Source organism: Macaca thibetana, chromosome 1 (assembly GCF_024542745.1).
Source record: "Macaca thibetana thibetana isolate TM-01 chromosome 1, ASM2454274v1, whole genome shotgun sequence".
In the NCBI taxonomy this organism is placed as follows: Eukaryota; Metazoa; Chordata; class Mammalia; order Primates; family Cercopithecidae; genus Macaca; species Macaca thibetana.
In genome coordinates, this window is record NC_065578.1 from 142,446,645 (window position 1) to 142,458,988 (window position 12,344).

Here is a 12,344-nt window from a genome sequence, read left to right on the forward strand (position 1 = left end):
AAAATGAGTTTAAACACCAAAACATCTTTAATTAAAAGAATATAATACAATACTCTTTAAATAGTACACATACATGCTGTATATATAAAGCCAGTAATAATTTATAATAATTATTGGATAAAGACTTCAAAGGGTTAACTATTTTTTTTCTATGTCAGTCTAGTCTATGTTTCCAGGACTCTCAGAGAGTTAACAGGGTGAGTCTCATCTATAAATATTTACTCTTCATGACAATCTAAAAATAACCATCTGCAACTATTTAAATTTAAATTCAGAAAGGTTTATTTTTTAGGAGTTTTTCATCCTTAAAAATATAAGAAAGCAGGAATTCTTCTTTTTAAAATACCGTGTGCTGTGAAGTCCAGTTTGTAATAATGTCCATTGTACATCACTACAAATATCAGTAAAACAAAGTTGAAAACTACTTTCCATACCTGCCTAAATTTTGCACGGGCCTCTTTCTCTTTCATTCTTCCATGGGCAACTAAGTAATCAAATACTTCACCTGAATCAGAAAGGTAAAGCAGGTAGTAAAATATACATAGATTTTTGGTTAACAATATATGCAATGTCAAGTTTTTTCCTTGTTTATAAAGAAACTTTTGGCCCACAATTTTCTGCTAGTTTATGTAAGTTACAAACTAATACATGAATAGAAAAAAGGAAAAAATTACATATAAAATTGAGTATCTGCAGCAGTTTGTGATTTAGCAAAACTCTTTAAAAAATAAGTCATAAAAACACAACCAAGAAACTTGCTTTCTGCTTTCAAGTATTATGTAAAAATACAGTCAACTCTTTATTATTCATTCTAGTAAAGGGAAGCCACAGCCTGGGAAATCAAAAATTAAATTTGGCTTTGTATTTGGGGCCTACATTTCAAACAAAACGATTACGTGTTTTTTGTTGGATTGCTCTTTTAAATTCTCCCTGTCACGTAGCCTGGATAAAATTCCATCTCACTACTTCCATCCACATTGATTTCTTTCTTTCTTTTCCTATACTCTGTGTTTATTCTCACTCTACTCATTTCATACATTTCAGTAGTTAGCCACAAATTATCCAGAATTAAATCTTTTGTGTGTGTATCTCTATTACCCCAGATGAACTGTAAATTGCTTGAACATCATCATAATATCTGTACTTAATTTGCATCTTCATCTCCATGGCAGAACACAAAGTGGATAGATAAATGTTTGGTGAAATAATTTTAAAATAACTAGAAGCCATAGAAATTTTCTACTAGATCCATTACTTTACATGTCTGTAAGTTTTTCTCCTTTTTCTCTAGTTAGTAATAGCTTAAAACTAAATTAAACTTGAGACACAATTTTAAAAATAAAATATCTTAGTATAAGAGTTAAATTTATTTTTGTGTCCTTATAATTTGTACCATATAGATATCCATGTATATTAAAAACTCACAAAATGGCTTCAAGTGTTCTTGTAAAGTATAGCAAAGTGGTAAAAACAAAAACTCAGACTTTAGAATCAGACCAATTTTGGTATGAATTTTGTTTTAGCCCTAAGTACTACTGAAAGACATTATTAGGAAGATTTCTTAAGTTCATTAAGATTCAGTTTCTACCTACTGCCTACACACATGGTTGTTGTAAGTATTAAATGAAATAATGCATGTGCTTAGCACAGCAACTGGCATATAGTAAGCACTCAATAAATGGCATTTTTGTACCTAGGTATACAGATACATTTTATATATATATATATGCAATATCAATCCTAGGATATAAATAAAATATTAAAAACCAAATACGTAATGAATGTATGTCACATGAAACTAATACATCTACAATGTTAGACAGCATATTATATAATATTAAGCATATTTAAGTGATTAAATGGGATGATGAGAACAGAGAAATGAATGGATGCTCTAGTTGACTCATCATAGTAGTTAATTCTAGATACGTGGTAATAGTTGTTAATTCTAGTTAACCCATCACAGTAGTTAATTCTAGATATGTGAGTTTAGGCTGGGAAAGATATATACAAGAGTTCGAAGAATTTGGATCTACTCTTAAGTACTGCCTAGAATACACTTACCCCAGATATTTACATGACATAATCCTGTACTTATCATATATTGTTTGTGTATGATTTACTTCCCCAACTAGAATGTAAGCGTCTTGAGGGCAGGGACTTTGTCTTTGCTCACTCATGTATTCCCAGCACCTAGAACATTACCTGATACATGGTAAGCATTTTATAAATGTTGTTTGAATGAACAAAAGAAAGAATAAACATATCATTTCACAGTAGTCCTGAAACCTACTTTTAATAGGCTCCTTTGGATTAAACATGGTTCAAAATAAAAAAAAAAAAAGATGTATTTGATTTTCTAATCACTGAAAATTTTCATTCCATTAGTGAACCAGAATCAACTCTTGGCAAAGAGGCAGTTGTCTGACTTAATTCTTATTCACATTACCTTTCTAGTGTACACGTCAGGTTTGATCCTAAACCAACTAGAAATTTCAGAGGAAAAATATTCAGTGTTTTATTTTCCAGAGTCACCTTGCCATTTATGGATTAAAAAGGCAAGAAAATGATTCTAGATTTACTGTCACAGAACCATGATGGTTTTTGTCACAGAATCACTAACTTGCAAAACTCAAAGAAAACCTATTGCAGGAATCAGAATTTAATGAGACTAGCTGGTATGGTCTGAATTCCTGTACCCATTTCTCTACACTACTCCCCACTGTGCCTCCCAAATATGCTACTGAAGGAGAGTGGTGAAGGCCTTACATGCTCTTACTCTAGCCATTACTCCCCTTCATTAGCACCAATAGAGAGTTGACTGTACTTACCATTAACCGTTAAGTCAGTACACATATTAATATTAACACAGTCTTGCAGTGGGCCTTTATAAAAACATAAGGGTGTCTACAGAATTTTAGCAGTCTATAATAATTTCCCAAATCAAAGTGGATCTAGCTCCTTTCTCTAAACTTTACATCACTAAAAGGAAGAAAAGAGTTTAACTAAACTAAAACTAATATTCGGGGTTCCTATGCGACAGATTATTACAGCAATCTAACTGAAGGACATAAAAATAAAGAAGTAGTTCATTATGTGGTATTTGTAGATTCATTACTTTTATTATAGATACACATTTTATGCAAATTTACATGGTTGTTTTAATATAATTTTTAAAAGCCTATCATAATAAACATTAATGATAGATTTTCAAGTTAAGTAAAAAAACCTACACTGAAATATTTTTTCAGGTTACAAAAGCTTTGCCAAAATAAAAAAAAAAAGGACTAAAATATTCAATCTGTATAAACAACTGCAAACGAAATTAAATATATTAACATCTATAGTAAAGCTTTTTAGAAATACGAGGCCAGGTGCAGTGGCTCACGCCTGTAACCCCAGCACTTCAGGAGGCCGAGGTGGGCAGATCATGAGGTCAGGAGATACAGACCATCCTGGCGAACACAGTGAAAACCCATCCCTACTAAAAATACAAAAAAATTAGCCAGGCATGGTGGCAGGCACCTGCAGCTCCAGCTAGTTGGGAGGCTGAGGTAGCAGAACGGAGTGAACCCAGGAAGCAGAGCTTACAGTGAGCTGAGATCGCGCCACTGCACTCCAGCCTGGGCAACAGAACAAGACTCCGTCTCAAAAAAAAAAAAAAGAAATACGAGATAGTACAAATATAGCTTAGTTGCTACAGACTAGATAAATCCTTTTTATTCTAGTTCACATAAAATCTGAATCACCACTAAAATTATAAATTTCATTAGCTAAGAGCTCAATATAAGTTCAACACTAAGTTTTTCTATCGATTAGCAAAAAATCAATCAGCCAAATAATTTCAGATGCCTTCTTTCTTCTTCAGTTGCTTAAATCCTGAGCCCTTAAAACCTCCCTTTGGCCGGGCGCGGTGGCTCAAGCCTGTAATCCCAGCACTTTGGGAGGCCGAGATGGGCGGATCACGAGGTCAGGAGATCGAGACCATCCTGGCTAACACGGTGAAACCCCGTCTCTACTAAGAAATACAAAAAATAGCCGGGCGAGGTGGCAGCGCCTGTAGTCCCAGCTACTCGGGAGGCTGAGGCCGGAGAATGGCGTGAACCCGGGAGGCGGAGCTTGCAGTGAGCTGAGATCAGGCCACTGCACTCCAGCCTGGGCTACAGAGCAAGACTCCGTCTCAAAAAAAAACAAAAAAAACCCCTCCCTTTAAGTATTCTTTATTTTTACTTATTAAATGATTAATTCCATAAATTTTCAACCCATTTCTGAGAAAGTGAAGTCCTAAGTCTAAGAGAAAAGTGATTCTGAGCTGACGTATTTCTCGTTTAAGGGAAAGTGCAGGAGATGAAGGTGATTTTCTATTATATATCAGTGTTTAAAAATCATTCCTTTTTTTGACATCATGATAGTCAAAACATATGTGATATTCTACTACAAATGCATCTTGCTATCTCCCTGTCAACTCAGTCCTCTAACATATAAAATATATAGATCAATACTTGTTTAAATGGAAACATTTAATTCATTTTATGAATTATCTTGGAAAGGCATATATATTGAGAATCTGTCATACGTGAACAATCAGTGAAATAAACGCCTGACCTAGAACAAGCTTTTATTACAGATTTTATTAAATACATTCTGTACTTGAGCCCTGCTGATAGCCAAGAGTTTCTAATCATGATATGATATAATAAAATTTAGATAAGAGAATCAATACATTTATAAGATGACAATACAAATTTAACTTTTCAAAAAATGTCCCTAAGTAAACTGTAAATAAGCCAAAAATTCCACTTATAATAATGTAGGATCAAAAGGTCTTAAAAGTAAACACTGAATTTTTCTTAAGATGTAATTTGAAGGCATTTAAATAAAACAATAGATTCATTAACAACACTGAAGACATAAATGTTATAATGAACCCTTAAGTGTTAATATTTCTGTATGTCTCAGCAAAGAGAACTTTTCAATCACCCTCATTCTTACCCCCACTCGCGTATTCCATGACTAAATAGAGAGTCTTCTCTGTTTCAATAACTTCAAACAATTTTACTGAAAAAAAAATTAGAGATATAACTCTATAACTGTTAGCACAGATTGAATATGCTTTAAGAAAATCTAAGGCAATACTAAACTAGTAGAAAACTTGACTATTTACTAAACATTATTAATCACAATTTTAAGTTCAAAAAGTCTCTCAAAGATTATTACTCCTATGACAGAAAACTACTTACCACAAAGTGATTTAGAACCAACTTTTTAAGTTGAAAAAGTTAAATTTCTAGGATTAAAAAGCCATTACTTTTTCAATAAGGTAATAAAAGGAACTCTTAAAATCAGAAAAATAGAATTTTAAACTGAAGTTTAAAAAGAGACTATGTTATATTATGGTGAGCAATTATAAAATGTTAAACAATCTTTGGTACAGAAACAAAAGAATTTCTGTATTTCTGTCATATTATAGAAGTTTCTGGTTAGAAAAACTACCAAATTATCAAATTTATGTAGTTGAAAGTCACCACAAATAAGCACTTTAACAACTATATACAGTAAGATTTTTAAATGTGCAAAAAAAAAAAGTGTTTTAAAAAAACAGATTTTAAAAAGATTTTACTTCTCACAATCAAATGATTTCATATAATATCTAATCAATAAGTTTATTTGTAAAGATGGGGAGAAATCAGAACTTACTGAAAAATTTTACTAAAATTGAAATCAACTTATTTTCTTTAAAATGCAGTTATTTTGCCTGTAAACTATGATCAAACCCAAGTGCATAGTATCAAAATATTTGAAAGTCATTTTTTTTTTTTTTAATAAATACCTAAATGACCTGCAATCTCACTTAAGAGACTTTTTTTTTTTTTTTTTTTTTTTTTTTTGAGACAGGGTCTCTGTTGCTTAGGCTGGAGTGCAGTGGTGCGATCTTGGCTCACTGCAACCTCCACCTCCCAGGCTCAAGTAATCCTCCCACCTCAACCTTCTGAGTAGCTGGGCCTACAGGTGTGTACCATCACGCCTGGCTAATTTTTGTATTTTTTTTTTTTTTTTTTTTTTTGTTGAGACAGAGTTTTGCCATGTTGCCCAGGGTGGTCTCAAACTCCTGAACTGGGGCAATCCACCTGCCTCAGCCTCCCAAAGTGCTGGGATTACAGGCATAAGCCACGATGCCCAGCCAGAAAGACATTTTCTTCTTTTAAATTTGGAGACATTTAATCAGGAAATTAAAAAAAAATTGTATGCATTAATTCCAAATGGTATCAATTATTTTAGCGGAGAGCAGAAGATAGCAAGGTAGCAGAAAACAGCAATCTGTAGCTTCCAGTTAGCTTCTTTGTAATCTATTTTTACCCAAAGTATCACTTTCCTGGGTTATCATTCAGGTTATCACTTTTCTTCTGCTTAAATAAACTATCCTTAAACATTGTGTCTTTTCAGACCAGGCCTGGTGGCTCAAGCCTGTAATCCCAGCACTTTGGGAGGCCGAGGTTGGTGGATCACGAGGTCAGGAGATCGAGACCATCCTGGCTAACATGGTGAAACCCCGTTTCTACTAAAAATACAAAAAACTAGCCGGGCGTGGTGGTGGGCGCCTGTAGTCCCAGCTACTCGGAGGCTAAGGCAGGAGAATGGCGTGAACCCGGGAGGCGGAGCTTGCAGTGAGCCAAGATCGTGCCACTGCACTCCAGCCTGGGCGACACAGTGAGACTCCGTCTCAAAAAAAAAAAAAAAAAAAAATTGTGTCTTTTCAAATACCCTCAAATTAAGGAAAACACTTCATTGCTGATTTTATATATATATTTCATACCTATATTAGGATGATTCAGTATCTTCATTATTCGTACTTCTCGAAATAACTGTTAAAGAAAACAGGTAGACATATTTCTGTTAAAAAAAAAAACAAGCAAGCAGAGAGCCAATTAAAATATTTATTTGAAGAAATTAATCTGCTTATAAAATGCTACAGGATTCTGGTAATGAACTGAAACAAGGTATTTTCTCAGTCCCAACTCTGTGCAAACAAGCTGTGTTAACTTAGACTATGACATTAACTTCGCTGTGACTTGGTTTCTAAAAGAATTTTAAGTAGATGAACTCAAATGGTCTGTGTGTGTGTGTGTGGTGTGTGAATACACTATACGCAAAAAACTTACAATTATTTAACCACTCCTTATGAAAAGCTACAAAAGAAAAACACTGTGAAAATGAAACTAAATGCTCTTTCATATGATTTTTACCCAGAAACCACCTTCCTTAGAGGTTTGACTCTTTAAAGTCATCTCTACTGACTGATCAGACATTTTAATGAAAGATTCAGTAAGGTTTTTAGGTAGATTTGTAGAATAACTTTAAAGAACAATAAAAATGCATTTACTAATTTATATAAAAACAAAATGAAAAGAAGTGACTTGAAACACAAATGTTAAAAATTCCCTGCTTTTCATTTTACTTTTTAAACAATATAGGGCACGTTTTTCAAAAGCATAATTTGGTATTATTTTCTCTATGTCTTTGAGTATGTGTTAGATTCCAAATAAAGCAATTTGTTCAAGAAAATAGGAGAACCAAAAATTGGTGATATTCTGAAAGTATATTAAGACATATGCATTTTATCAGAATAAAATCTAAAGTTACTGCTTTCAGAGGTGACATTTCTCCAGCAAAGATACGCAATAGTCAAAAGGACACAAAAAGATGTTGAACATTATTAATCATTACGGAAATATAAATCAAAGCCACAAAGAGGTACCACCTCACATCTATTAGGATGACTGCTATCAAAAACCAACCCCCAACTCTGCCCAGAAAATAGCAAATGTTGGCGGGGATGTGGAGAAACTGGAACAGTTCTGCAGTGTTGATGGGAAGGAAAACAATAAAGCCTCCATGAAAACAATATATAGCAGTTCCTAAAGAAATTAAAAATAGAATTACCATATGATTTAGCAATTCCACTTCTGGATATATGTCATATACCCAAAGAATTGAAAGCAGAGACTCAAGCAGATACTAGTACACCCATGTTCATAGTAGCATTATTTACAATAGCCCCGCAACCAGAGTCTATCAACAGATGAAGAGATAAACAAAATGTGGTCTATACAAACAATGGAATATTATTCAGCCTTAAAAAGGAAGGAGATTCTGAGACATGATAGATACAACATGGATAAACCTTAAGGACATTATGCTAAGTGAAATAAGCCAGTCACAAAAGGGCAAACACTGTATGATTATGCTTATATAAGGTACCTAGAGTGGAGTCGTCAAATTCATAGAGATGTAAAGTAGAATGATGGTTGCCAGGGGCTGGAAGGATGGGGCACTGGGCGGGTTACTGTTTAATGAGTACAGAGTTTCTGTTTTGGAAGATGAAAAACATTCTGGAGATTGATGGTGATGTCTGAACAACAATGTAAATGCACCTTAATGCCACTGAATTGTATACTTAAAATGGTTAAAATGGTAAATTTTGTTAGGTATATTTTACCACAATTTAAGGAAAGAAATAAAATGTGCAAAAATGCATTAATAAATGTTCACCCCAATTAAAATAAAATAACTTAAGGCTTACCTGCAACGAAAAAGCTTGCTTTCACTAGCTATTCTCTATAATTCCTACACAAACCCAGGGAGTCTGTATGTGTGCATATGTATATTCATATAAATAAATTTTTATAAAGTCCATGATACTTACAATTTTAATAATTAAAAATTACCTACCAGTAAATAAAATATAAAGGTGGATTCATTCATGTTCAAGACAAGTACTTTCTGTAACTGTGAAACACATTTTCATTTCAAATTTGGGACAAAGAGTATGTGGGTTAACCTCTCAGTACACATGGTCTTCAGTACACTTGAGATCATCTCTTGTTCTGGCTCTGACAGCACATCTTCCTGACCATCCTCCTGCCTAAGTGGCCCCTCTCAGTCTTCCACTAAACCTCTCCTGCTCTACTCAACCTTTAAACATGGAGCTCATCAGGGTTCAGCCCTTAGTCCCCTTTATCTTCTCAAATACATGTTTCTCCTAATGATTTATCATGGCTTCAAATATCATCGATTTGTTGCTGACACCTAAATTTAACTTTCTCATCCCAACATTTATATCCAATCCATATACACCTACTCAATGTTTTCACTTGGCTGTCTCACAGAAATTCAAACCTAATACTTGAGTTCTCACACCAAATTTGATACTGGTTTTCCCCAGCTCCATATATCTGTCGAGCACCCTAATGACTGAAACTTTAGGATCATCCTTAACAACACCATCTCTTAAAATTTCTATATCAGATGCATCACTAAGACATTTTTACTCACCTCCACAATTTATTTCAAATCCACCAATGTCTACCCATCCATATTGACACCATTGTCACACTGAATCCCACTGGTCTTGGTACAACCATTCTGACTCTCTTTTCTACCCTCCCATCCTCCAATCTGTTATCCACACATCTTTTCTATCCTCCCATCCTCCAATCCGTTATCCACTAGTTAACATCCACTGGTGGTTTCTCAATGCCATTAGAATAAAACCCCTAACCTTGAACACTGGCTATCAGACTCTGAAAAATATCAAGATCCTATTTACCTCTCTAGCCTTATCTCATGACTCTCAAAGTGCCTACTCTGAGCCTCGTCTGCTCCACCTTTGTGCTCCACAGTCCTAATGGCCCCTTTGAGCTCCAAGTCACTGTAACTGATGATTTTGCTATTTGCAGCCTTGGACAATGGGAGTCAGCCTTCACCCAGAAGTGTTCCTCAGAGTTTTGAACTCTTCACCTCCCAAACAGGGCTAACAGGTTTTAAAAACCAATTAGTTATTAGCATGCTACTGACTGCTTGTCAAAACTGAGCATCTGACCCACAGAGGGACAGCTGCATTCACTGACCAAATTGCCTTACTCAGGTATGTGAACCAGGAAAAGTCAAAGAAAGTAGCATCAGATGTCATTTTATATACATATACATATATACATATACATATCTATGATACACACACACACAATAGACTTTATTTTTATAGCAGTTTTAGGTTCACAGCAAAATTGAGCAGGAAATACAAAGAGTTTTCATATACTCCCTGTCCCCAAACATGCAGAGCCTCCCCCACCATCAACATCCCAAACCAGAGAGGTACATTTGTTATAATCAATGGACCTACACAACTGGAAGTTCACATTTACATTACAGCTCACTCTTGCTACTACTATACATTCTATGGGTTTAGACATGTACCCATCATTTTAGTATTACATAGACTAATACTAACACCGCTCTGAAAATCATGTGTTCCACCTATTCATCCCTCCCTTTTCCCTAACCTCTGGCAACCATTGATCTTTTTATTGTTACCAGTTTTGCCTTTTCCAGAATGTCATATACTTGAAATCATACAGCATGTAGCCTTTTCAGATTGGCTTTTACTTAGTAATACACATTTAAGGTTCCTCCAATTTTTTTCATAGCTTGATAGCTTATTTCCCTTTAGTGCTAAATTATATTCTGCTGTCTAGATGTACCACTGGTTACTCATCCATTCACCTACTGAGGGACATCTTGGTTGCTTCCAAGTTATGACCATTATGACTAAAGCTGCTATAAACATCCGTGTGCAAGTTTCTGTGTGGACATAAGTTTTCAGCTTCCTTGGGTAAATACCAAGGAGTGCAACTGCTGGATCATATGGAAAGGTATGTGTAGTTTTGTAAGAAACTGCCAAACTCTCTTCTAAAGTGGCTGTACCATTTGCATTTCCACCAGCAACAGATGAGAGTTCCTGTTGCTCCACAACCTTGCCAGCATTTGGTGCTGTGTTTTGGGCTTTCGCTATTCAAATAGGTATGTAGCAGTATCTCATTATTGTTTTAATTATCATTTCTCTGATGACATATGATATGGAATATCTTTTCACATGCCTATTTGCCATCTGTATAACTTCTTTGATGAGGTGTCTGTTCAGATCCTTCACCTATGTGTTAATCGAGTTGTTCATTTTCAAGCCTTTTCAAGCCAATTTTTAGAAGCCTGTTCCAATCCTCAATAATACCAGATGCCTGTGGACAGTAGGAAACGTAGAATGTTCATTAAATATCTTGTTGATTCTAGTTTGTCACATCAGAGAAAGGGTCCTTACCGTGGGCAGTCCTGGAGGTCCTGGGCAGAGGGAGCCAGAAGTCATATTCCCTTAATTCCTCCTCAGGGGTCTCAGGGAGGTGTGGGCCTTGGTCTGAGTGGCGGCCCTCAGGTCAGCAGAGGAGAATGTGCCTGGAATCTGGGTGATTATCCAGAGTGAGGGCTTAGGGGGCCTCTCGCTCTGACACAGAAAGGATGCCACCCCTGCCTGGGCCTACCCAGGACTGACAACAGAAATGGAACTCCATGGGGTCCCTTGGTCTGAGCAGGTAGTCCCCTCAGAACACTTTCAGGGTTTTTACCTTGGCTTCTGACTCCACCTGAGCCTCCTCTCTGCCTACCTAACCCGCCCCAGACTCACCTCCCTGAGAACCCCAAAGAGAAACAAGGGGGCACCTCATCAGGTGACCACTGCCCAGAGACTCCCAGGCTGACAATAGGGGTGGGGCTCTATGGGTTAGATTTGCAGAGGATCTAGACTTCTTATTTCAACCTATTTTTTTCCTTACTGTGGCACGAGCAGATAAAATTCACACGTAATATGAGCAGAAAAGATTCACATATAGCTATAAAACCAAAATTCCCAAATCTGATGATTCTAGGTTTTAATGTAACCAAGTAATTTTTTCCAGAAAGTCAAATATGGTAGCTTATTATTTGATGACTTTCATAAAATCATTTTATAAGCACTGAGTAGTAAAATCAGCCATTTAAACATTTAAAAGTCATTTTATAAGAAAAAATGCTTAAGTGTAACTAAGGTAATTTAAAAAATTGAACATTATTTTTAAAAAATATAATTTTCCCCAAGCCTCCAAGAACATATTATAAAGAATAAACACAAACAGTACTTACTTTGGTTTTGCTATAAGATATAGATTTTAAAGTTTATGAACTTGTTATTAATATAAGTAGCACTATTATGTTTCATTTGTAATTTATTTGTATTATCGCTATTATATATCGCTAACAGAAAAGTCCCTGGCATCAATCTTGCCCTCCTACACTCATATACAATATCTAAATGAATTACCACTTCTACTTTCCTCATCTATTCTTGTTTTCTTGTTAAAATTTTACTTATTTGTTCAGCTGTAGGAAATGACTTAAAAAATCACAACTCAGCACTTCAGTGTATCAGACATCTTTGTAACTGGCCTCTACTGAACTAACCTGCCAACCTTTTCTCTACA

At 35.2% G+C, this 12,344-nt stretch overlaps 1 protein-coding gene across 7 annotated transcripts in view; it reads right to left on the reverse strand.

The window, feature by feature from the left end:
• MARK1 (microtubule affinity regulating kinase 1) overlaps window positions 1-12,344 on the reverse strand; it is a 143,042-nt gene that overhangs the window by 59,040 nt on the left and 71,658 nt on the right. For 4 of the 7 annotated variants that reach the window (XM_050761092.1, XM_050761074.1, XM_050761067.1 and 1 more), the window contains exons 4-6: window positions 6,815-6,863; window positions 4,993-5,058; window positions 435-505 (exon numbers count right to left, since the gene is read on the reverse strand). In XM_050761092.1, the coding sequence (XP_050617049.1) occupies window positions 435-505; window positions 4,993-5,058; window positions 6,815-6,863 (186 nt within the window). Of the gene's footprint in view, window positions 1-434; window positions 506-4,992; window positions 5,059-6,814; window positions 6,892-11,152; window positions 11,885-12,344 lie in introns of those variants that run through there. The other 3 variants (XM_050761104.1, XM_050761098.1, XM_050761109.1) reach the window with 3 other exon arrangements.